This window comes from Xyrauchen texanus, chromosome 8, assembly GCF_025860055.1.
Source record: "Xyrauchen texanus isolate HMW12.3.18 chromosome 8, RBS_HiC_50CHRs, whole genome shotgun sequence".
NCBI classification, from domain to species: Eukaryota; Metazoa; Chordata; class Actinopteri; order Cypriniformes; family Catostomidae; genus Xyrauchen; species Xyrauchen texanus.
Window position 1 is genome coordinate 39507625 of NC_068283.1, and position 25269 is coordinate 39532893.

The following is a 25269-nucleotide window of genomic DNA, read 5'->3' on the forward strand; positions in this document are numbered from 1 at the left end:
ACTGGATTAGTGTTTTGTTCCCATAAAGAATGTCTTTCCATATGCAGTTAAATTCAGGAAGCAAAGAGTTGGATAACTTTATCCCAAGCTTTAGCAAAGGAGTAATATAGATATAGAACACCAGTTGTACCAAAGTACATGGAACATGTCAAATATCTGGCTCTCAATGCACAGTCCAAGTAAAAATTGATTTCAAGAACATGACTAATTAGAATATGGTCAAGCGCTTTTCTAATTTGTATACTAACCCCTGAACCTTTAAACCAGCCTCCTTCGAAGGTAAAAAACTAAGAAAAGAACCTTATAAAACAAAGCAGAAGGGCCAGGGACATTTTTCTTTGTTGTGCTTTTTACAATAATAATAATAATACAAAAATAATAAGAGACAGTTTGTTTCATTTAAACGGAAGTGTATAATACTTCTTTTAATCCTCAAATTTGAGTATTTTATATATATATCATACTAAAATAAAAATATTCACATTTAAAAAAGTAACAATTTAGCAACGTCTTTTCGAGGGGCTAATGTTAAGTTTGAACAATAATAACATTAACAAACGTTAAATTATAATATGCTCGGTTAGACAAACCCCCCCCAACAAAACTAAAAACAATTCCTTAGTAGACAAATCTTTAGAAATTATGACTTCATAGTATTGTTATAACAGTAACACAACCTCTATCGAGTCAAAAGGCTAATTTACAACCACGTAGAGTTTATGCATCTCCTCTAACTCTAACCTCAAGCATTTGCCCAAAGTTTTTAGTTATCCAAACTGCGAACCAAATTTATTGCATTTCATAAAATGGCACTACTATTACTGGGCTACCTTAAATAGAGATCCAGCAAATGCCAGTATTACATATCTTAAATTAAATACACAGAGCCAAACCTTGTCAAGGGAAGTCAATATGAGAACCGATGGAAGCTCTTTGTGGATAAATATCTCCAATTAAACACCTTCTATGGGGAATATAAGAAAGCTTGAGCTACATTTTTAAATTTTTTAGTTCAAGAGAAACAAGGGACATTTTGCCTTCATACAAGATCATACAGTCTATTCCCAACAGCCAATGCATACAGTATAAAGAAGAGTTTGACGAACGATTTATTTGGCTTACAATGACTGATCCAGCATTTGAATTACAGCACTGAAATTGTTATATAAAAAGAAAGTGTTCCCCAGATTTGTGTCATTGTTGATGTTAAAGTGCACAGAGTTGTCTGGCAACAAAATGTTTCTTCATTTCGAAGCATGTCTGTATTTATACGGAATATATATTTAAATTGTGGCTTCTTCCAATGTGTTTTACAAGTCGAAATAATTGAATGAGTGCTTTGGCAGCATATTTGACAATACTCTTAAAATAGTTGAGTATTGTGAATGTATTGTGGGCTGGGTGATCAATCAACCAATCAGAGGTGACCGAACGCACCTACTCTCACACAGTGACCCGATATGAAGGCAAGGTAGCGAGACAAATTTGAGTAAGTGCCATGGAAAGATACAATGCAAATGGGTGAATTTGAATATGTTCCCAGCACATATCATGAGGTCAATGCATTTAAAAATCAAATCAAATGAGGAGAGGTGATTTTCTCAAAGCCTCTCAAGAGTGAAAATCAAACTGTCTATGGTTACACTGGAGAAGGAGGCACTAAAGATTCATATTTTAATGAGTGATTGGAATATGTAAACTTGGAGGAATAAGGCTAATATGTTATTATGAACTTGAACGGTTTTCCGACCCAAATGGGCGAAAGACGGGAGCTTGCTTTGGGATCCAAAATGAGTGACAGTCCCAGATGGACAGCGAGTCAGCATGCCCTAAGCTGACACTACTGTGAAGCTAGTAGGTGAGCCTGGAGGCCTTCATGTTGTAGCAGGGCCTATCAGTCAGTCCTCCCTGACCCCCTGAAAACAGCGACAAGCCTTCCGTTTTCTCCAGCACCACCTCCAACTCCTGAAAGTCCTGAAGCCGTGCCACATCTTTATCCTGCCAAATGAAGATGCTTATTAGAGAGATAGAGACAGAGAGACCAGTGTTGGGGAAGCTACTTTGAAAATGTACACTGTAAAAACTGTTATTACTTTATTTTTTTTGTTGGAGCTTCTCCCTTTTTCTCCCCTATTTGAAATGCCCAATTACCAATGCGCTCTAGGTCCTCGTAGTGGCTTAGTGACTCGCCTCAATCTGGGTGGCGGAGGATGAATCTCGATTGCCTCCATGTCCGTCAATCCGCGCATCTTATCACGTGGCTTGTTGTTGTCAACGCTCAGTTTTACAGCGAAGCCCTAGCCGTGTGGAGGCTTCAAGCTATTCTCCGCAGCATTCACTTACAACTCACCACATGCCCCACTGAGAGCGAGAACCACTTTATAGCATCCACGAGGAGGTTACCCCAACGTGACTCTACCCACCCTAGCAACCGGGCCAATTGGTTGCTTAGGAAGCCTGACTGGAGTCATTCAGCACGCCCTGGATTCGAACTTGCGACTCCAGGTGTCTTTACTTGTCAAGCTACCCAGGCCCCACTTTTTAATTGTTTAAGGTTAGGTTAACCATAACCCTATATCGATTGAGTACAAAATTGAGGCTATGGGGAATACCCATAATCCTTTGCAATTGAAATATTTAATTATGTTTCCTTGGTCAAAGGATTGACGCCCTATTAAAACATTGTGCTCACAAGTTATATTTACCTTGATTTGTTTTCTTCAAACATCTCTTGATCATATTTCAACTCAAGCATGCTGTTCACTGACATTTTGCCAACTTGGTTAACAAGAATACTAACTTTTCAAAAAATATTATTGGGGCAAAATTGTTTGGTGTGTTGGAAATGACGGCCCAACTGTGGGACAGTCATAAATGTTTTTTATAAATCTAATTTTCACACAATAAACACTGAAATGGTTTATGTTTGTTTTTTTACTCTGTAAATACAGATTATAGATTCATTTGTAATTTTGTAATGAATTTTCATAAAACAGTCAAATATATACATTCATTAAACACTACACTCAAAAAACTAATTTAAGATTTACACAATTACATTTCATAAAGTTCCATCGAATTGAAGTAATCTTTACTCAAATAAAATAACTAAATATAAAACATTTTATTAATTTAATTTGGTTTAACAGTGCACAATTTAATTGATGGAATATTGTTGGAATTTTGATGGAAATTGAAATGCGTAAATCTTAAAAATAAACAAATTATTATTAAAAAACATTGTGTGAAAAATCTTTGAAGTACTAAAAAAAATAAATGAAGGCCAGGTAAATAGTTTGCAAGTCAATTATAAGTCAATCTGTTAGTTTGAATAAAAAAATAAAAATAAAATTTTAAACATTAAATTTCAGCATTTCAGACATGATTATAGAGCTTGCTCAGCTGCGCACACAAACAATGCAACATAAAGGAAAACAGTGAATTATCAGCATTTTATCACATTGCATCTCAACTAAACATGGGATAATGTAGCTTGTTATTGTAAAAGCTACATTTCTGAAAATGACTACACTATTTTTGACAAAAGAGACCAAATTATTGAGCTAGCAAATCAGAGATGGATCTGTGTATACCACTAGACATGGCAGTAGTGATTTTCCCATGATGCAGTGGAACTGTCCTGCTAAATCCACTGAGAGAGAACCCTTGCCTCAGGCTTTTGTACCTTTCACTCTCTGTTATAAACACAGAGCAAATATAACTCTGGAGAAAATGGCTCCAATTAAGAAATAAAGTAGTGTTTGAAACTACATGAAGGCGAGTAAATAATGACATAATTTTCATATTTGAGTGCCTTTAACAAGCTCGGGCCTCACCTTTCTGAGCATGGTGTTGGGCAGTTTGCGGATCTTCTCCACATGTTCGGCGCTGATATCCAGCTCACGGCAGCAGACCCGGAGGAGCGCGCGGTACGTCAGCTCCTGCCTGTCCAGTTCCACCTCGATGAAGTCGTTCTCTCTCACATTAGTGTTCTGGATCCGCACCTTCAGGACTAGCTCTGAGAGAAGCCGGAAAGACAGACATTATGACAGATAAAATCTTAAGAGAGCCCTTTCAAATTCTTCCTTTCAAAAACCAGTAAGTTTGGTGGATGTATTGTACATTTAGAGTAGAATGACTCAAAATAGCTCCTAGAGGTCTATCTTCCCACAGAGAAGCCTTTAAGTGAAGTGTATTGGCTTAAAAGACCAATCCAAGTCATTTACCAGTGGTGAAACTCTTGCTGCATCTTAAACTGCGTATTGTCACAGTATGCACTGTATTTGATGAAGGCACATATCTGCTTGCAAAACAGTAAGTTATTTTAGGTATGCATGCGAGTAGTATGAATAGATTTCGGACATACTTCATCCGGGTATGTGGGCATTGTCTCATGACCCATATATTTCACAGCCATTCTTTTAAATCCTGCATTTTGAACGTGATGTCGACTCAGCTCCCGAGGGATTATGGGATCGTAAAGTGTCCAGTCGATCCACACTTCAGAATCTCACCGGAAATAGTAGGTCATCCGGGTACTTCTCGCTTACTGCTTCGTGAATACTGTGGAATCGGACATACTACTCCACTGGCATTCTGTTTTTGGCATAGCATATATATTAGAGAAGTATGGATAGTCGGAAGCAGCATATGAATTATCTACGATAACCAAATTGTGTTGTTAAAATGGCCTTGTCAACATCAAATATGGCAGAAGGCAACTGTGCAGTAGATCAGGGTGGCAGATATATACATAATAACAAAAAACAGAAATTGTGTAGTATTCTTTGACAAGGGTATTGGCAGAAAACTGATAATCTGTTTGAAAATGATGTATGGGGAACGTAACACTTCTGCTAATTGGCCAAGCAAAAATGGATGGTCTCAAAATGGCCAAATATAAGCCAATTAATTGGCCTAGCCAATATACCGTATATAGGCCTATAACTATTAGATAGCATACACAAATCATATATGATATGTGATGCAACATTATTTATCTATGCTTATCGACTAGTATAACAGGAATAAGAGCTTTTGCCAGGACGCTTTTTGGCTACTGCCAACCTGATTGCACGACACATCGAAATAACAACTGACTTACACCGAATTAGGAACTCTGCATTAGGAATTTACCAGGTGCAGCATTATTTCCAACTCTAATCCAACACAATAGCTGTAATTTTAAGTAATCCCGAAGACCATTGAAGAACAGGGAGGTAGATCTACATGAGCACCTCTTTGGGTGATTCTGATGAAACTTGTCAATACAATAATCTGGTCCCATTTTACTCCAAAACCAAAAGAACAACTAAGAAATTATATTTTGCAGATAGAAAATAAGGCCTATTTTATATTATTCCCATTATTAAGTATTTATACATTATAGTAGTTCTCCCTTGGCACTTCCTTTGATTTTCACTGATTTTAATTAAGAAAATAATTGTAAAACAGCATATTTTTTATTGTAATACAGTAAAAACATTTGGTAATGAGAATTCCCATTGAACACAATTGGAAATGTAAAAGTCAAACATCCTGAAGCATTACGGTAATGAGAATTCCCATTGAACACAATTGGAAATGTAAAAGTCAAACATCCTGAAGCATTACGGTAATGAGAATTCCCATTGAACACAATGGGAAATATTAAAGTCAAACATCCTGAAGCATTACGGTAATGAGAATTCCCACTGAACACAATGGGAAATATTAAAGTCAAACATCCTGAAGCATTACGGTAATGAGAATTCCCATTGAACACAATGGGAAATATTAATATATTTGTCTTTAGGCAAAATATAATTTTATACTTTTGTCATATTTATTTAATATAAAAAAAATTAAATTTTCTTGACAGATTCATGAGAATCGCCCATTTAAAGTAAAGGAGGTAAAAGTTGTACTTCGATAATCTTTCAAACAATTGAAAAATTATGAAAACATATAGTGTAAACAAATCTTTTCTGTCATCATTTTCTCACCTTCATGACGTTCCAAATCCATCTGTCTGTCTCTTTCTTTCAAACAGTCAGAGGAGATGTTAGGCAGAATGTACGGTATTAGTCACACTTGGAAACAAGATGCAATAAATGTAATAGTGACTGAGGCAAACATTCCCCCTAACATCTCCTATCGTGTTCCACAGAAGAAAGTCATGCAAGTTTTGAACAACAAGTGGCAGAGAAAATAATTAAAAGTTTAATGTTTGGGTAAACAATCACTTTCACAAGCTTGCACTGTACCTTGTACATTGACTGGAAAAGTGCTGGTGAAAAAGAAGGGTTGGAAGGCAGGCACTGAGCCACCGAGCTGGGAGCAGTTGATCTGCTGCGGGACTGACTGCTGGCGGGTGATTGTGGCGTTGGGAACCTTAGGCTGACTAGTGCTCCCGCTGGGAGAAGAAAGCGTGGGACACACCGGGCCATTCTGTGCTATAGTATGAGGGTGAGAAAACTCGCAGTGATTGGTGAGATGAGTGTCTGTGGAGAGCTCCATGGGCAGGGTGCCATTGACCACCAGGTTTGGTACCATGCCATTATGCTCCATAACAGGGATGTAGGGCAACTCTTGCTGGTTCTGGGTGTCTGTGTAAAGGCTCTTGGGCTGTTGATGTTGAGGTGGAAGTTGCTGCTCTTGTGTTGGGGACAAAGTAGCTGGTTCAGACTCCAGAGGCTCCGAGTGATTGTTGGTGCCGTTTTGCGACACATGCTGTGCTATGCTCAGATTATCATTATCCATCTTGCTGTACAGGAAGGGCGGGTTGGAAAGATAGTTTGGAATGATCGGCAGCTCTGGCTCCTTAACTTCAGGCACGTATTCTTCTTCCACTGAAGAGAGATAACAAGTATGGATGTGACAGCATAGGGACTAGGAAGGTGGTCATTCAAATTCAATTGGCTTTGATTACCAAAATAATAACAGAAGTAGAAAAGGAAAGTTTGTCAATGCATAGTTTGAATGTTGGCTTGAAAACGCCTTGGGTGCGTTAACATGCACATCAGTATGCAGATAACTACAAAAAATCAGCTTATGCAAAAACTTTGACAATGCAAGAAAATCATATTTGCATGACCTTAAGAATAATCAGATTATTTTCTGCTTTTGATGACAAAACGTAAACAGGCATGTGCCTACTGGATTAGCCAGTCCTACTTAAGAACGCCAGTAAGGTGTTTAAATGCAGAGCAAAATCACGACAATTGGTAAAAATCTACCTGTGCCGATTGCTTTTTACTTAGCCGTTTACGACCTTACCCTGATAAAGGAAATCTGTTTAAGCTGTGTACATTACTTTACACGTTGTCAATTTATTAAGCATAATCAGTGGAAGAACGTGCATGAATGCATGCTCTTTGCCTTATGCATTTTGAATACTTGGGCAGTTTAAAGAGATTTGATGTTGCTAGGGTGTTGCTAAGTTGTTTAGGTGACTGTTTAGGTGACTGCTAGGGCATTGCAAGGCAGGAGCTAAGGTGTTATATTTGAGTAAGAAGTTGCAAGAGACTTAGGTTGCTAAGGTGTTCAGCATGGTTGTTAGATAGTCAAATAGATACCAGGGGCATCCCGAACTGCACACTTCTGCACTACACAATTCTGTGGTGTAAGTTGTGCGAGTAGTATGATAACACTGAAAATGCAACAAAAGAGGTGTATTACGACTACCCGAATTATGTACTTCTTTTAAGTGTTGGACACTTCATGCACTCAGCGCTCGTGACTTGCCATTCGTAGCGGAAGAGACAGAGTTACCTGGCTGCGATTCTGGTCTGACAAAACAACTGTAAATAATGAAGAATGTAGCAACTAGCAAAACTTCAGTAAAGACCTTATAAATGTAAGTTGAACGCTTTACCATCACCACATGCTATGAATATGTACGTTGTATGAGATAAAAGTGTTGAACTGAGGTTGGCTAACGTGCTAAAGCTATAAGAAACACATTGCATGGGACTATACTACACTTTGAAAATTCATACACTACTTGGCTGATGGCATAGTGTATATTGTAAGTGCACAGTATATAGTGGGTTATTTGGGACACAGCTACCGATCTGCATAAAGCAGTTAAAAGGATTTGTTTGTTTAAATTTGAACTGTTTGACAGTTTCAAATCACAAACATTCTGTGCTAGACTATGAATATTCCGTCAGTGTATGTCCAGGAGACTTTTGGAATATTTGATTGTTCACTAGAGGAATATGTTAGAAGACTGGTTAATTAGAATAAAGAAATACTATTATGCCAGAACTTGCTGAAAGTCTGTTCCGTCAAGCCAAAGTCTTTTGAGCAAGTCAGGTCACTTGGCGGCCATTTTTGGCTTGCTCTCGAAAAGCTATTTTCTATGTAAAAAGGCTGCATGAGAGTGTAGCTCCCATGTACTTGAATGGGGAAATCTCCAAAACGGTTGGTCAAGATTCAAATCAGCACTAAAATCTGACAACACTGCTATAATAAATTCTGCTTCTTTACCTCAGATCAAGCTAAAAAAACTACATTTTCCCAGCTTGTATAGCTAAAGCGCATGCACGTTTTGTTGATTGGCAGGCGATGTCTGGATCAAAAAGGTGATTGGCTCTTTTACCTTTAGGGCGGGACTTCCTCTCTACATCTGTGGACCATTGGGAATTCCAATTTATCCCATTAATTTGAACAGAAGTGACAGGCTAAATAGTCTCTGACCAAGCTTGGTGGAGCTTTAGGATTTAGAGATATTTGATTGAAGGCTACAGGAAAACGGTACCAAGATAGAACAGGCTGTAGGACTGTGTGGAGTTTGGTGGATGTAGCATAGAAGCTCTCTAGATGGAGTTACATTTAAAAAAGTAGAGCTAACATAAGTAGTTCGAAGTAGAAAACATACCTCCAAGTAGTCTTCTGATTTCAGGCTTGGATGTGAGTTGAACGGCTAACTCCTCTTTCGCGGTTAGAATTTCTTTGTCGGCTCCAGCATTCAAAAGATAGGCCACTACCTGTTTGTGGTTTCTTTTACAGGCCCAATGTAAACATGTCCTGAATTAACAGGGAATATATAAATGTCAAACACATGAAATGCACCATTTCAGTTGCACTGAAATAGGCAAACTACAGTAGGGATGCAACAGCTAATGATTCAACTGATAAAAAAAACAAAACAAAAACCACCGAATATAATAATAATATTATAAATAGGCTAGTTAACAAATGTCATTATTGATTTGTTGGGTCTGTGCTCATTTTGCACACGTCAATAACGTACCCTATTTTTGTTTTCAATATGCAAATAGATGCTAGTTTGTAAGGGGGCATTGGACAAGATAAATAATATTAATCAAACAAATAAGCAACAGATCACCTTTAAAAACAGAAGTCCACTGCATTCATGGAAATCAGGTGATTATCTGCAAGTCAAACTAGTTTTAATGCATTCAGGCATTGCTAGAGCAAAACAGTCAGTGGCTGGCAGCACCATTGTCAGAACACATTTAACACCTCCAGTCAGCTGCTCAACAAATATCAACACTCTGCGAGAAGTCAGGGAGCTTCTTCGTGTTTTTCAGGATGTTCCTAAAGGCAAGCTGTCAAAAGAAGCATCTCAGGAATGCTGCCAAGCTAGATGATGTGATAGAAAAGGGCTGTTATAGACTGCAAGCCATTTTCACCAGCCCTAATCACGTGGTAATCAAGAGTTTATTCCAGTGTTTCTCACTGTGACACAAAGCACTTTGCACTTTAGGCAACTCCACCTTATTTAACACCCAATTCATGTCATGGAGCCTGTACTAATAAGCAAACAATTTAAAATATGTGTATTTGATAGGAAAAATTATTAAAATGTGCAGGTTTAAGAATATGGCTAAATTCTGAATCGTATACTACCATAATATTCTTACCATTTCTACCATATCAACATTCTGGAAGTATACTTCCCATTAATTTTTTTGCCACATGCAAATGCATTTTTACAGATAATGTATACACTTTTAAAGACAGACCTACCATGAGCTCCAAGGTTGTTAATTGAGGGTATCCACTTCTGTTGAAGACAGCAGTCTGCATTATTTCAACTTATTTTTTCAGAAATAGAGTTAAATAGCCGAATTCCTGGTGAAAACTACACTACCCATGATCCTAAAGAGAAAGGCTCCACCAATCAGAGCAGTTGTTGCCAACTTAGTATGCCAAACGTGCTATGCAACAATTATAGCGACTATTTTTCCTAGCAGTGGGATTAAACTTTACAAGACTACAAGTTTGGCCGACTCTCTAATTACGAGTTGTCATTTTTTGTTGTGTATGAAAACTATCAAACGGCAAATGGCCCAAAAGCGAAACGAAACAGCTCTACCCAGATCAGTCATCGTGGCTCAATCGACAAATCAGCGCAGAGCACGTTTACAAGTGGACTGTCTTAAGCAAGATAAAATTTGCATTTTATTTTAGTTTTAATATTATAATTTTTTTCCATTTAATTTTGCAGGCCTTATGGGAAGAATTGCAAAGAAAAAGACACTTTTGAAACAGAAAAACAAAAAGAAAAGGTTAGAGTGGGCAAAGAAACAGAGACATTGGACAACAGATAATTGGAAAAGAGTGTTATGGATCTTAACCCCATTGAGCTTTTGTGGGATCAGCTAGACTGTAAGATGTGTGAGAAGTGCCCGACAAGACTGACACATCTATGGCAAGTGCTACAGGAAGTGTGGGGTGAAAGGTCACCTGAGTATCTGGACAAACTGACAGCTAGAATGTCAAGTATCTGCAAAGTTGTCATTGCTGCACGTGGAGGATTTTTAATGAGAACACTTTGAAGTAGTTTAGTTGAACATTTCTTTCAAATTGTAATAGTAATATTTCACATTATTAATGTCCTGAATATACATTGTGATCAGTTGAATGCCACTTTGGTGAATAAAAGTACCAATTCCATTTCATAAGAGCAAAATCTGTACATTATTCCAAACCTTTGGCCACCAGTGTATGTGAAAGTGCACATTATGCACTCAAATCAAATATGTTCGGCAGTATACAGTTAAAATGGCAAACTTTATCCATCACACTAAAAATAAAAGGTCAAGTCGAGCATATTGCATTTGTAGGATACAGTATGTAGTGCAGCATGCACGTTTGTATACTGCACATTATTGCAAATGCATTTTACATGCATGCACACTGAAAATGTAAATAGTGCACAAATAGTAAAAGTATGCTATCCTGAACACAGCCATGAAGCACTCTACTAATGAGTTGAGATGTGTTAGATAGGTGAGGGTGTCTACAGTTACAAGACTAAAGACTGATGTGGTCTACAGTAGATGCAATGAAACAGCGCCCCCTGTTAACTGATCCTGTAATTATGTCTTTACAATCCTTGGATGTGTCACTGCTAGAGGATCAATTGCCAATGCTTAACAGCTCTCTAAATGTGAATTGGAACCTGGAAGAAACATGCATACGAGAATTGTATGCACATATATGCAAAATGAAAGAAAATTAGCCCATGTTCAGTGCATGCTTATACGCACCATCCGTTAACCTCGTTCTGTGAGTTGACGTTCACTCCGCTCTCCACTAAACTCTTCACTTCGTCTATGTCCCCGATGCCACTGGCCTCTCTCAGACGCTCCTGCAGCTCTTTGTCCAGCGATGTCGTTGACATTATTCAAGTCTTTATGGACAAAAAAGCTTCATACGAACTGACACAGTGCTTTATGGCACAAGACAAAAATAAGCCACTCAACTTGCTCTGTCGAGGGCAAAGCTGTTGCCTGTTCTGTATGATTTGAGATAGACAATACAAAGGGAGTGTATTTAAAATCTTTTGGTATGAATTATGTTTTAGGTTGTGTTCGAATAATCTTTCGCCGACTACAGAAATCCACTCGTCGCTGCTGCACCTCTCATATTGGGGGCGATATTCGCTGTAACTCCTTCAGATCATGATCTTTGGTTCCGACTTAACACTTCAATGCTGGAAACTGGTTATAAAAGCTTTGTAGGAGTAAGATAAGAGTTTCGAAGTACAAAGTACCAGAAAAAAAACTATATTGAAGACTATGTGCAAATTGGTGAATTGATTGATTTATTGAAATTCAGATAAGAGCAGCAGCATCAAGTACACAAGTTTAGCTTTTTGACATGGTGCTAGTGTGTTTTTTGTATATTTACCATAGTATCCGTTGAAGTACCTTGGTGTACCATGTAAATGCCATTGCATATGGAATCGTACAATTATGGTAGTCTATCAATATGCCAACTATATGATATATCACTGGTACCTTTGGTAAGGCTGTGCGGTTAATGTTAGGGTTAAATGCGTTTTTATTTATAAAGCTGATCCACCATTTATGCCTTGAGATGTGTTAAGATCCTATTATAGTACAGAGTAACACTGCAAGTCTTCAATATCAAGCTTGCAAAATGTGGATGGTTCGATACTAGATGAGGGTGACCCAAAACTTGGAGGTTTACAAGACAAAAATTGTTTGGCGGGAAAACTGCCCCCTAATCTAAAAAAAATTAAAAAACTTAAAAATTGAGTCCTTAATTTAACCGTAAACTCCATTTAGACTAAATTTCATAGCTCAAAGAAAGAGTTTGGGAGTTTCACACTCTAGTCCTCATGCTATCCGAGATGTGTAAGACTTCCTTTGATTGCAGAACACATTTAAAGATTATAGAGGACTGTCACAGTAAATGGTCTGCACTTATATAGCGCTTTTTTAACTTTAGCGGTTTTCAAAGCGCTTTACACTGTGAACTCATTCGCCCATTCACACACCAATGTCAGCAGAGCCTTGCAAGGCGCTAGTAGCTCCATTGGGACATCTTGGGGTTCAGTGTCTTGCCCAAGGACACTTCGGCATGTGGAGTCATGTGGGCCGGGAATCGAACCACCAACCCTGCGATTAGTGGCCGACCCACTCTACCAACAGAGCCACAGCCGCCGTCATGATTCCTAGCTCGATTACACTTCCTGTGCATACATCAAGCGCTAGGAAGAGTAATCAAGCTTGAAATCATGATAGCCAAGGAGACTGCTGATGCTATGATTGATAGTGAAAAAGTAGATATTTTTAATGTGATCTCACCCAAAACTGATTGGATTGCTTCAGAAGACAGGTATTAAATCATTGGAGTCTTCTGGATTACTTTTATGCTGCCTTTATGTGCTTTTTTGTACCTTCTGAGTTCTGGTCACCATTCATTTGCATTGTGTAGTCCTACAGCGCTGAGATTCTGGTGATGAAAGCAAGTCATACACATCTGGGATGGCATTAAGGTGAGTAAATAATGAGAGATTTTTCATATTTGGAAGAACTATCCCTATAATCCTTTCACCCCTGCAATTTAATTCAGGATTACGGATTATGTCCTTAAAGAGCTGAGGCTTTCAAATTCAATTGGTTTATCTTAACCTAATCAATTGATTTTGAGAAGCCTTCTTATTATTCAGTACTATGAAGTTAAAAACAGAATCTACACAAATGCAAAAACAGTGCAACACTATACAAACGGATGTTGTTTCAAACCATGCTGTCCTTGCGAAAACAACAGGCACTTGTTGTTGGCTGGCATATCAACCTAGAAAATCAGAAACAAAAGCATTTAAAACTATAATACTTAAAAACTGGGAATCATGTTTTAATCAATCCAATCAAGTCGCAGATACATTTTTTAATGGATCACATCAAAGTAAGAAGCCTCTTAAATCTTAGAAAAAGTGAACAGAAATAGTCTCGGGACCTGGTTCACATCAACAACATATTGCATCCAAAAGCATACATTTCTCCATATGCAAAGCACAACACAGGATTGTGCATTTTGGTCATAATAAAACACTTACAGTTTCCTCCAGTTGCAGTTCTTTGTCTTGGCCAAGGGATGCCAGTAAAGATGAATCTCTTAGACCCAACTCTAGATTTCTGCAAAGACGAAATTGATAAAACGATCCATTTTGGGGGGTGTTTTTAGGGGTTTTAAAACAACATTTGGGAAGTTACAGTGACTTTCTAAACTCACCTGAACCTCATTACACCATAAGGAGACAGATAATAAAAGATAACAGTGAAACGCGCCCTTTTATAAGTTAATTATTAGTGAATTAGTTATTTTTGTCATCAACTCCAAATGTCTGTAACCAATACCTGCAAACACCTTAATACTATGCTTTTAGGAACTATTTTTTGAGCCAATGAAAGAGAAACCTTATCAAAGATCCAGAACACCTTCTTAGGCAATACAGTTGTTGGACAGACTTGGCCTGATATTTCCTTTGTCACTCACCTTGATTGTAAGCTGTGGTCAAAGCCAACATTGTTCTGAGGAGTAGTCGATCCATTGAAACAAACAGACAAAAATAAATAACAAACTACATAGATGCAAGACATTTGAACCTTAACCAATATAAAAAATGAAGAAATAAAACCTTCAGCTTAATCCTCCTATTGTCTTCAGACTGCATCTTCCCTTTGACCTTCGGGTCATTTTTGACACGTATTGAAAACTATTAAAAATGCAGAACTTCTTGATTAATGTACGACACCACTAAAGAACATCTGTTTTATTGTAAGAGTATATTGATAGAGAAAACAATGCAATATATTGAATATTAATGGAGTAACCATTATTTAATAATAATAATAATAATAAAAACTTTTCAAACGTTGTCAAAGGATGTCTCAGTTTAGATTTATTTCAATCACTTTTGGCATTTTATAATATCTTAATCATATTTCAACAATTTCTGATTTATTCTGCTTTTAGAAAACCATGTTAGTAACATTTACTAACATATAACCCATTCAAAAAAATACTCTGGACATGTGCATGTGTGTACAAACCCCGTCTGAGAGGAAAATGGGCAATTTGTGGGAAAGATGCAGTACCCAGTGGAGCAGGTAGGGGAGCTAGAGAACAGTATCGGGCTAGGGGCAAAAATTTGAAATATGTTTAGTTTAGAGGGTAACTAAACACCTGCTCAGAGTCTGACTCCACCCACTAGAAATATTTGATAATGCTGAAAAGTGGGCAGACCCGGGATAGAGGAACAGTCGGGGGGCCTGAGACTCGTAGTGACGGATTAATTGACAGCTGCTGTCAGACTCTATGTTATTATTCCTCACGGTCGCAGGACATGTACATGATCTGGCGTGGTGAGCTGGACCTGCTTACGTCAGCTGTCACCACGTCACGAAGTACCGCAACAGCCAATAGGAAAATTCAAATGCAGTAGCCACCGTTCAACCTGAAGGGCAGCACTCAGACGTTTTTACACCATATATTGTAGAATTAAACACTTTATACAAATGTCAAAAATTACTTGAATCTGACCAGTACTAATAAAGCCCCATTCTTAAGATCATTAACTAAAAAAGTTGGTTTAGGGTTTAGTTACCCTTTAAGTTTAATTCATAAATGTACAAAAAACTATTTAAAGCAGCACAACATCCAGAAAGTCTGAAGGTGAAATGTCACAACTGGTCCTTCGTTCGCATACGGGACAATTTGACCCGTTAAAACAATGGAAGGAACTATTTGTTTTTAACTGTTATTGCTCTTAAACAGATATATACAAAACATACATTTTCTTTTTCTTTTATATGTTTTATTGGTTTTGAGAAAGCCACAACATCTGGTTCCAGCCCCAAAACCTATGCAGTATTTATAATGTATTAATTAACTGTCCTGGGTCAAAAATGTCCAGAAGGCAATATGAGGGTTAAATGCTTCAGAATAATTTGAGCTTAAATGCTTTAAGAATAACAAGAATAGTAAGAATGCCCCATAAATCAGGAGCAATCCTTGAGGCTTTAGTATTTTTCCAACAGTGTTAAACAAGCCATGCAGAAAAAAGGGAAAGAATGTCAAATTTTATATGTAGACATCTAACAAATAGAGAGACAAAGCTGAAGAGATAGAAACAACTAAAGCAATGCAGACCAGAGGTGATATGTGCATCAAGTTGATATTTATGACAAGGTCACATGACACATCATGTGACACATTGAGATAGATGGGAGGCTTCACATTCTGCAGTTTATGAAGTTTATGATACCCAAAAATGAAAATTCTCTCATCATTTACTCACCCTCATGGCATCCCAGATGTGTATGACTTTCTATCTTCTGCATAACACAAAGATTTTAATCATATTTGAGCTCTGTAGGTCCATACAATGCAAGTGAATGGTGGCCTGACGTTTGAGTTTGAAGCTCCATAAAGCACATAAATGCAGCATAAAAGCAATCCATATGACTCCAGTGGTTAAATCCATGTCTTCAGAAGCCGATGTGATTTCTCACATTGTGCATGAGAAACAGATCAAGTCCTTTTTTACTATAAATCTCCACCTTTGACCAGTCCTGACCAGTAGGTGGCGATATTTATGAAGAATGTGAATTAAAAAAAAGTCGAAGTGAAAGTGGAGATTAATCATAAAATGACTTAAATATTGATATGTTTCTCACCCATACCTAACATATCGCTTCAGAAGACATGAACTTAACCACTGGAGTCATGGGGATTACTTTTATGCTGCCTTTATGTGCTTTTTAGTTCTGGCCATCATTCACTTGCATTGTGTGGACCTACTGTGCAGATATATTCTTCTAAAAATCTGCATTTGTGTTCTGGAGAAGAAAGTAAGTCACACATATCTGGGATGGCATGAGGGTGAGTAAATGAGAGACTTTTCATCCCTTTTAACTAGTGGGAAATTAACCTGTTTCAGCTGTTTTACTGCAGCATCACTACTAAATGTTCATGCATTGATTTTTCTGAAGGTGAACTGCGCCCTCTGCTGATAGATGTCTGCATACAGTCTCTGCTGCGTGAAAACTTTCGCTCCCCACATGCACGTGAACTTAGAACCATGATCACAAGATGCCACGGACGTAAACAATATATATATATATATATATATATATATATATATATATATATATATATATACATATATATATATATATATATATATATATATACATATATACACATATATATATTTTTTTTTTTTTTTTTTAATATTTTTTTTTATTAAAAAAATGTTTTTAACGTTTCAACACATCATAAGCACATGAGATAACAGAGATCTTCTTTTCTGCTGTGATTTCCTATAACTTGAACTTTACATGTGCAACATGACAGTCAGTGTATTTCTCCTCTACCACAACATGTGAGATGCAGCATGGCTAAAGATGACATTTAAGAAGTGTAAAATTCCGACATGTAGTTATTGCAAATGCACATGGTATGGCTCACCTCGAATGGACTGTGCATCAACTTCAGATTGCTTCCAAGTAATATTGGGGTATTACTTTGCCAAAGTGAACGGCATGCTGTCCTGTGCCTGAGGATATTTCCAAAGCGTTCAGGTATCTGTCTGATGTCTTCATTGGTTACAATCTTCGCTACAGTGTAACATTTTTTAGAACGCAATCAAAGACTGTTAAGCCCGAGACAGACCACTTGAAATTAAATGAATGAGAGAAATTGGAACGTCCAATATGGCGGTTGTAGAAAAGGAAGTCCCGCTTTACAGGTAAATAAGTCAATAGACTTTTAGTCGAGAACGCGCATGCGCATTAGCTGTACCAACCTATAAATAGCGTTTTTTTTTTTTAGCTAAAGAAGCAGTTTATTATACTCTTGTATTCAAACTTTACTGTTGATTTAAAATGTGTTCTTTGAACGTAATTACAATAAGCCATTTTGGAGATTTCGGTCTTTCCCCATTCAAGTAATTAGGTGTAGTGCTTTTATGCCACTTGTTAGTGATGGACAAATTAAGCTTTATGAAGCAACAAGGCTTTCAGTACAAATGTACTGAAAATGGGTTTATTACTCAAAGCTCCTGTACATGGTTCAAATTACTGCTGTCTGGAGGTCCAAAAAAAAAAAAAAAATGAAGAGTACCTAGTGAGCCACTGTGGCACTAAAATTAATAATAAACACTATTATGACATTTGTGTTTTGTTAACTAAGGTGTTTTTTTTAATAAGCAATAACCAAATGAAGACTCAAGCCTCAGTGGCTCCATATAAGTGTCAAAGAGTTACTGTTATATTAAATGTAAAAAAAAAATGCATGTGTAAATTAGAAACTAGAAACTGATTATTCATGTGTAGATTGGAAATAAATATGCTTGTTGAAAATATGCATTTTATAAACAGGGGAGTGAAATGTGCTTATGTGACTGTATTGGGTTTAAACTTGTACTGGGATTTGCGCTGTTTTTGAATCACATACTGAAGCAGTCACATGGTTTTCGAATTGATTTTTGGGTGTCATAGATCACATTTTTCCCCAAAACGAATCAAGTTCCAAATTCAATGTGAAATGTAGCATTTTTCAAGATTCCATATCGAAACATCATATATACATAATAATTATCACACACACACTACACTACCATTTATAAGTGTGGGTTGACATTTGTTTATTTGTTTCTGAAAGCAATTGTTGCTTTTATTTACCAAGGCTGCATTACAGTAAGTTGATCTAATACTAAGACATCTATAAAGTTATAAAAAGTAAATGCAACTGAACCAGGGACGGATTATGACTTGCAAATGCCCCTGGACCAATTATCCCCAAGGGCCCCACTGTGTTCCGCAAAAGACAATCCCAAGTTTGAGATGACAAAATTGAGTAAATGAGATAAAGGTATAGTTCCCCATTTAATGATTAAGTCAAAATAATATTAACTCTAATGAAATTTAAACAAATAATAAAATAAGTGCAAGCTTGTTAGCACTGAAGGAATTCCATATGGATGCTGCTTCCTCTTGGTACTGCAAATTAAAGATGTAATACAAAAAAAAAAAACCAATGCAACAAGTCTAGATTATTCGGCCTTCCAGTCTGATCTTCTGTCGTTTCATCCATTGCCCCGGAATATCCCCTGGACCTTAAAGGAATGGATAGATTAGTGTTTAATCTATGTTCTCAGGACAGCTGGGTGTACAAAAGGCAGTGAAAAAATGATGCCAGCCCTAACAATGTCACACAATGCTATGTCTTCCAAGGTAACAGAATCCACAATATTTCTGCAAAGAAAATTACTGAACACACTCCCATTGAAAACACATCATGTGATCTGACACTCAAAGGAACAGTACACCCAAAAATGAAAATTGTCATCATTTGCTCACCCTTGGGTTGCTCCAAATCTGCATTTCTTCAGTGGACCGCAAAAGGAAATGTAGGTAGAATATTAGGGACTGACAGCATCAGTTACCATTCACTTTCATTGCATCTTTTTTCAAAATAATATTGAACGATAACGGACAGAGCCAGTCCCTAGACAGGAGGTTATATGGGTTTGTAACAACATGCCTGTGAGTACATGATGACAACTGAAAACAGACAATTCAAAGACAGCTCTAGTATGAGGCACATAAAGGTGGATCTTTTCCTGATAATAAAAACATGCGTCAGACTGTGAGCTTTGTTTTAGTGAAACAAATTGCAGACATATCTAATATGATATACTTAACAAGCAGAATCAAACGAGGAGTCACAGGCAGTTACCCATCTTCTCAAGGTCAGCAGGAGTGGCAGACATCCATTCGAAAAGATAACCATTTATGAAAAAAGAAAAAAATGTGCTACTGCTAATATTGTACAGAGTCAATAGGCCTGTTATAATCTCATATGGTCTCATCATTTATTCACCCTTATGTTGATTTAATCACGTGTGCCACAAAAGATGATATTTTGATGGAGATGTAATGTCTGTTTGTCCATACAATGCACAAGAGAATAAGGACCAAAATTTCAAACACCAAAATGGAGATAAATGGAGGATAAAAGTAATTCATATGAGTCAAGTGGTTTAACCAGTTTTTAAAGCGATTCAATTGGTTTTGGGTGAGAACAGACCAAACAGTAAAACACTTTCGACTGTACATCTTGCCATTGCAGTCTCTAGGCACAATAATTAATTCAAGCTTGATAACACTTCCTAGCACTTGTGATCAAGCTCGTATTCATGTTTGCCAAGGAGACTGCCAATTTCTGTCTGTACAGTGAAAAGAAGTTACATTTGGTCTGTTCTCACCCAAAACCAATTGGATTGCTTTAGAAGACATTTATTCAATTACCTTAATGGTGCCTTGATGTCCTTTTTGGAGCTTGAATGTTTGGTCCCCATTCACTTGCATTTTATGCACAAACAGATATAATTTCTCCATTAATATATCATCTTTTGTGTTCCGCAGAAGAAAGTCATACGACTGAGACAACATAAGGGCGAGTAAATGATGAGAGATCGATAATTTTTATGTGAACCATGTTATACAGGTATTCATACATATTCAAACAAACAGAATTAATATGAAGCCAAACTTTGAATTAGTCCTTCTTGCTTCTCCACAAAAGTGACCCATTAGGAGTTGAATGTGGTGTGATGAATCAATGGCTTCATTTTTGGAAAGGTTTGACTTCTGAGTTGGTAGGTTTGCTTTTAAAAAAAACTCTACAATGGTGTTTCCATATAGAGTAATTCTGATGATCCCAGTGTCCTGATTGTCCCCAGATCTATAGGGTTAATATATATATATATATATATATATATATATATATATATATATATATATATGATATTTATGAAATATTTTAACTTGAAACAAATTTGACCCGAACACAACAGGAGGGTTAATGTGTGGTAACAGAATATTGAAATGGGGAACTTAGAGATGGTAAATGGTCTGCACTTATATAGGGCTTTTATTTTATTTTTTTCAATTTAACCACACGCGCACACGACATTAGGCACAACTTGGGATTCAGTGTCACTTTGGCATGTGGAGTTCTGTGGGCCGGGACTTGAACCACCAACCCTGCAATTAGTGGACAATCCACTCTACCACCTGAGCTGCAGCCGCCCCACAGCCATTCCCAACTTTATAAGGGTTCTATGACCCAGGGAACATAGAACCCTTATAAAGTCTTTTTTATTTATTTATGAGCATATACTAATTGTGTGAGACAATCATTTCTCTTAAAAGAGCCTTTAACATTTAGCTCTTTTATTATGATTTTGCACAGAATATTCTGGTAATCTAAAACTGCCTCTCAACATGTGGAAAAATCACATTGACTAGCTCTAACACAGCCATTTTAATGGCTTTCTCTATAACACATCAGTCAATGGAGATTCATTTTGTAAGTGATTAGAAAAAACAAAACAAAAAACAATGTCGTCCTGAAATGTATTTGGACAGACTGCTAATTTACCTCTAACTAATAGAGGCATCTAAAATGATCAGTAACATAGTTTCACCCAATAAGTAGTAATTAAATTTTACTAAAATGTAAATGAATAGTTCTGTGAAAATATCCGCAGTGGCAATCTATAGCCTGATGTATTAACTGCTCTCTGGATAACATGCAAGATACTCTCCCTTTCCACACTCCTCCATAGAAAGTTAAATTGCACGCAGAACATCGATGTCAGTGAAAAAATAAAAATGTGCGAATAGGCCTTTCTGAAATAAGAGGTATGGCCACTTTTCCTTTAACTCTGCAACAGAAGGTGCTGGCACACCATTTATTTGGCATCGTTGCCTCCATCAGTTGTTTTACCTCAGCTTTCTCAGCTCCCTTTGCTCCTTCTCGAAGGTAGATATGCTCCAGCTTCTGACATTTAATTCCAACAGAGGCATCCGTTTCCTCAGTAGGAAGATCAGTGTGACGAGGCAGGAGGATCTAAATGCAGCTTTATTAAATTGAAAAATAAAAAAAACCTACTCAGAATAAAAAGAAAGGCAAAACACAGGGAACCAAGCACAGACAAAACATGCAAAGACTGGCAAACAACAAGGGAAAACAAGGACTTAAATAGACAAGGGAAAATAAGGAACACCTGGGGAAATAATCAGGGAGAACCAATCATGAAATAAAACTACAAAAGGGCTACAAAGCAAACAGGAAAGTGGGAACTAAACAGGAATTTCATCATAAAAGCACAAAACCAAAAGACAACAGGGAATATGTGACAATCAGGCTGAAATACAATATTTGAGACATTGCTGTGTATTCTCATATGTTTCATGTAGGTCACTGCGGTACCACATGTTTCCCCCCAGATATGACAAGGAAACAATGTAAAGAACAGATAGCTTCTCTAACTATGCCATTCGAATCTACCAGAGCAGATCCGGCAGAGGGCCAGGAGACCAATGGGACCAGAGCAGATCAAGCAGATGGCCAAAAGACCATTCGATCAAGCGGACGGCCAAGAGACCAAAGACACCAGAGCAGATCAGGCAGACGACCAAGAGACCAAAGAGACCATAGCAGATCAGACGGACAACCAAGAGACCAAAGAGACCAGAGCAGATCAGGCGGACGGCCAAGAGACCAGAGCAGATCAGGCAGATGACCAAGAGACCAAAGAGACCAGAGCAGATCAAGCGGACGACCAAGAGACCAAAGAGACCAGAGCAGATCAGGCGGACGGCCAAGAGACAAAAGAGACTAGAACAGATCAAGCGGACAGCCAAGAGACCAAAGAGACCAGAGCAGATCAGGCAAATGACCAAGAGACAAAGAGACCAGAGCAGATCAAGCGGACGGCCAAGAGACCAAAGAGACCAGAGCAGATCATGCGGATGACCAAGAGACCAAAGACACCAGAGCAGATCAAGCGGACGGCCAAGAGACCAAAGAGACCAGAGCAGATCAAACGGACGACCAAGAGACCAAAGACACCAGAGCAGATCAAGCGGACGGCCAAGAGACCAAAGAGACCAGAGCAGATCAAGCGGACAGCCAAGAGACCAAGTGGACTAGAGCAGATCAGGCCGACGACCAAGAGACCAAAGAGACCAGAGCAGATCAGACGGATGACTAAGAGACCAGAGCAGATCAGGCAGATGGCCAAGGGACCAAAGAGACTAGAACAGATCAAGCGGACAGCCAAGAGACCAAAGAGACCAGAGCAGATCAGGAAGATGACCAAGAGACCAAAGAGACCAGAGCAGATCAAGCGGACGACCAAGAGACCAAAGAGACCAGAGCAGATCAGGCGGACGGCCAAGAGACCAGAGCAGATTAGTTGGACGACCAAGAGACCAGAGCAGATTAGTTGGACGACCAGGAGACCAAGTGGAACAGAGCAGATCAGGCGGATGACCAAGAGACCAATCAATTTCAAGCATTGTATAGACATCATTCCTCAAAACAATGATTGACTGACGAGTTTCTAGGGAAAAACGGTTTCTTTTTTGCCATTTTTTACCTAATATTGACCTTAAGAAATGCCAGTCTACTGCATACTGTCGGCCACATATGTCATCGAGGCTTTCTCATTTCAGAAAAGCGACTAGGACTAAAGCCTTCAAATGTGACTTTCTTTCAAGGGAATTCGGAGGATAAATGAGGTGTATCCTTCATGGGCACTCACAACCCACAATTCTTTGCTTCAACAGAAATGTCTAAAAAAATGACGTCAATTTACCTGTAAATATGATTACAATATGATCAAACGCAAGGAATGTTAATTCCCAAGTTGCAGTACCTCAGTAGATGGGTGCAGAGTATATAATAGGTATAATTATATTAATATATAAATAAAATAAAGTATTGGACTAAAAGTAAACCTGTAAAATCTATTTACTTTTCTCTTTACATCATTATAACTCTCCTAAAATGTATCTCATACATTCCCTTTCAGAGGGACTTTGTTACCTTTTCACTCATAGTGCTCTCGCCTGTTAAAGAGTGGCGTGCTGTCATAGCAACAATGTTATGTTCCGTTTCAGTTTGTGCTACAAAGACCGCCTCGTTTTAACAAGGCTTGTTTAAAGGAAGACGCTCGGTATACTGCAGCCTTCAAAGGACGCGTCCTACCTAGCACAGTCTTTGAAACGAGACGCAGCCAAAGACAATGTTAAGCTTCATTTAACGAACCAAATAGCTTTCAACTGTATTTGATTTAATGGCAAGTGATTTTCTAGTCATGTCACAAAAATGTTACAGAGACCATTTACAGATTCTAAGGATATGATCAAAAGGCACACAGATGAATGTCATTTTAAATGTCTTTATTATTATTATTATTGGGCTTAGAAACTTTAAATCACAAATTCCTTTCACAAGAGAGGCTGTATTCTCCATTGTGGGTTTGAAATAAATAAAAAAAAGCAGGGGACCATTGTCTAGATAAGTAATTTGATACAACAACAGATAGCTGGTTTGCATTATCTGTTACTTTAGCTTAACACTTTTCAGAAGAACAAAAGACAAAAAAAACAATACAGAGGTCATTATGGACTGTCCCTAGTCTCTCATCTGAATCTGTCTTTTAAAGAACTGTTGTATGTCCATTGCTCACTGGCAGGACACAGAGAGAGAGAGAGAAATGCTAGGAGTTCAGCCTGGTTCAGGTTAAATCCTCTGTGTGTGAGGAATGAATAAATACAGCAAAAGAAAAACATAAAACTTGCTATTGTCTAGTTTGATAGTCAGCCACAACTGAAAAATAACAGATATAAATCTAGGAATGAATAACAATTCATTTAAAAAGCCACAGTGAGTGTTTTCACACATACTGGTGGTATACAGTGATATGTTTGTTTTCACTCTGATCCAAACACCAGGGCTTCATGTTTACATGACTCCCGATTGTTAAAATGAGTATCAAATTAACGATAAACTTTGTCGCGCTGCTGTTATTGTTTCACGCTCTAGCAGTTAATAAACAGAACTGCATGCATCTTGTGGAAGAACATTGTATCCGGCGCTACTTCTCTCCGTTTATGACTATGGACGAGTCACCCAGATCCTGTGCTACTCCACAGCGGCGGCGGCCCGCTGGACTAAAATAGTCAGAAAATAAACACTTTATAGGTGTACCATGGTGATTCAGGATACTGACTCACCGATATGGTTTCAGAATCGGAACAACTCTAGGTAAAAGTGTGAGACACAGCTTTGGAGCAACTTAGTTGATTCACAACACTACATAACGGGTTCTCACTCTGCGTGTGTGTCGCGCAGATGACGGTCGTGCTGAGCAGTGCTGGTACAGAGAAGAGGATGACACCATTTGCTAAGGGGGGGGTGTTTTCATTGTCATCCTTAACACATACATTTTAAAACCACAAACTACGGAGTGTGTTTTGGACATTATTTTTTAACCTGGTCAAAAGACGAACAAATTTTAGAATAACAATCTTACTCAAGTTTTAGCACCCCTAAAAAGGGGCTAGCCTCACCCTTGGTCATAACCCAGCGATTTCACACCAGACATCAATACAAATAACTCAGGCATAGTGAAATAGT

General features: G+C 37.9%; 1 protein-coding gene and 1 pseudogene across 1 annotated transcript; both read right to left on the reverse strand.

The window, feature by feature from the left end:
- Positions 1-395: 395 nt before the first annotated feature.
- Positions 396-11887, reverse strand: ankrd40 (ankyrin repeat domain 40). Its single transcript, XM_052132269.1, has 5 exons — positions 11505-11887; positions 8864-9012; positions 6246-6830; positions 3837-4018; positions 396-1998 (listed from the first exon to the last, which is right to left on the reverse strand). The coding sequence occupies exons 1-5, from the start codon at positions 11636-11638 to the stop codon at positions 1852-1854; spliced, it is 1197 nt and encodes a 398-aa protein (XP_051988229.1). The 5' UTR covers positions 11639-11887; the 3' UTR covers positions 396-1851.
- A 1618-nt stretch (positions 11888-13505) lies between these two features.
- On the reverse strand, positions 13506-17375 carry LOC127648161 (methyltransferase-like 26; annotated as a pseudogene).
- Positions 17376-25269: the final 7894 nt, after the last annotated feature.